Source organism: Galeopterus variegatus, unplaced genomic scaffold, assembly GCF_000696425.1.
Source record: "Galeopterus variegatus unplaced genomic scaffold, G_variegatus-3.0.2 Scaffold1658, whole genome shotgun sequence".
Taxonomy (NCBI): domain Eukaryota; kingdom Metazoa; phylum Chordata; class Mammalia; order Dermoptera; family Cynocephalidae; genus Galeopterus; species Galeopterus variegatus.
Window position 1 is genome coordinate 370,616 of NW_007727769.1, and position 1,118 is coordinate 371,733.

The 1,118-nt window shown below is 49.6% G+C and overlaps 1 protein-coding gene across 1 annotated transcript; it reads left to right on the plus strand.

The window, feature by feature from the left end:
* Positions 1–857: 857 nt before the first annotated feature.
* ANXA2R (annexin A2 receptor) lies at positions 858–1,113 on the plus strand (the record flags this gene model as incomplete). The annotated part of the gene is given in 2 exon segments (XM_008578304.1): positions 858–988; positions 990–1,113. Coding segments are annotated over 2 exon segments (255 nt in total), but the record flags the coding sequence as incomplete, so codon positions are not given.
* Between the last annotated feature and the right edge of the window lie 5 nt (positions 1,114–1,118).

A 1,118-nucleotide genomic window follows, 5' to 3' on the forward strand; every position in this document is an offset into this window, starting at 1 on the left:
GATAGACCAAGAACCTGGATCTGCCACCTGGTAGCACAAGCAGTAGGTGTCTGGACTAGAACATTGGGGTCCTCTGACCAAGACGGCTTGCTGGCCTCCAAGAAGACGTTGATGGAGTTTGGATGTGTTGTCCCCTTCAAAACTCATGCGGAAATCTGATCTCCAATGTGGCAGTGTTGGACACTGATTGAGTCATGGGGGCGGATCCCTCATGAATGGATTAATACTCTGGGGGGCGGAGGGATTAATGAGTGAGCTCTCGGTGTATTAGTTCCCACCAGAGCTCGTTGCTTAAAAAGACCCTGGTATCTTCTCTCCCTCTCTCTTGCTTCCTGTCGCCATGTGATCTGCTTGTACCTGCCGGCTGCTGCCAGTTTCCACCATGAGTAGAAGCAGCCTGAGATCCATGCCAGATGTCCCAGAATCGTAAGCCAAATAAACCTGCTTCCTTTATAAATTACCCAGTCTCAGGTAATTCTGTCATAGCAACACAAAACAGACTAAAACAGACGTCATAGATGATTTCGATGAAAGATAGAAGATTTTTTTTTTAAATTTAAAAAAAGATGACCGGTAAGGGGATCTTAAGCAGTGGCTTGGTGCTGTCAGCACCACGCTCAGACAGTGAGCGAACCGGCCATCCCTATACAGGATCTGAACCCATGGCCTTGGTGTTATCAGCACCGCACTCTCCTGAGTGAGCCCCGGGCTGGCCCTGGAAGTTTTGATTTAGCTTTGACTGAACAATTTATTTGCTGACAATAAAACTGTTTAAATATATGATATTTACCCAGTAAAGTATGAGATAAAAAAAGACATACCCAAGAAATTGATAACGGAAATCTGAGGCTGAAGCCATGGAGCGGCACTTCCTCGGCTGTGTGAAGCAGGCTGGGGATTGCCCAGAGGTGGCGTCAGAGTCCCAGCCTCCGACGATCCTGAGCTCAGAAGATCGCGGTCCGTGGCCTGTCCCCGTGTACCCTGTTCTAGTATACTGAGCTCTCATGCGACAGCGGTGATAGCTGTGGGAATCTGCTTTCCAGTCCCTGCTTTCCCTGCCTTCGCTGGGTCGGCCTGCAAGACGGGCTCTGTCCCCCTGTCCGGAGCACTTTGGAACC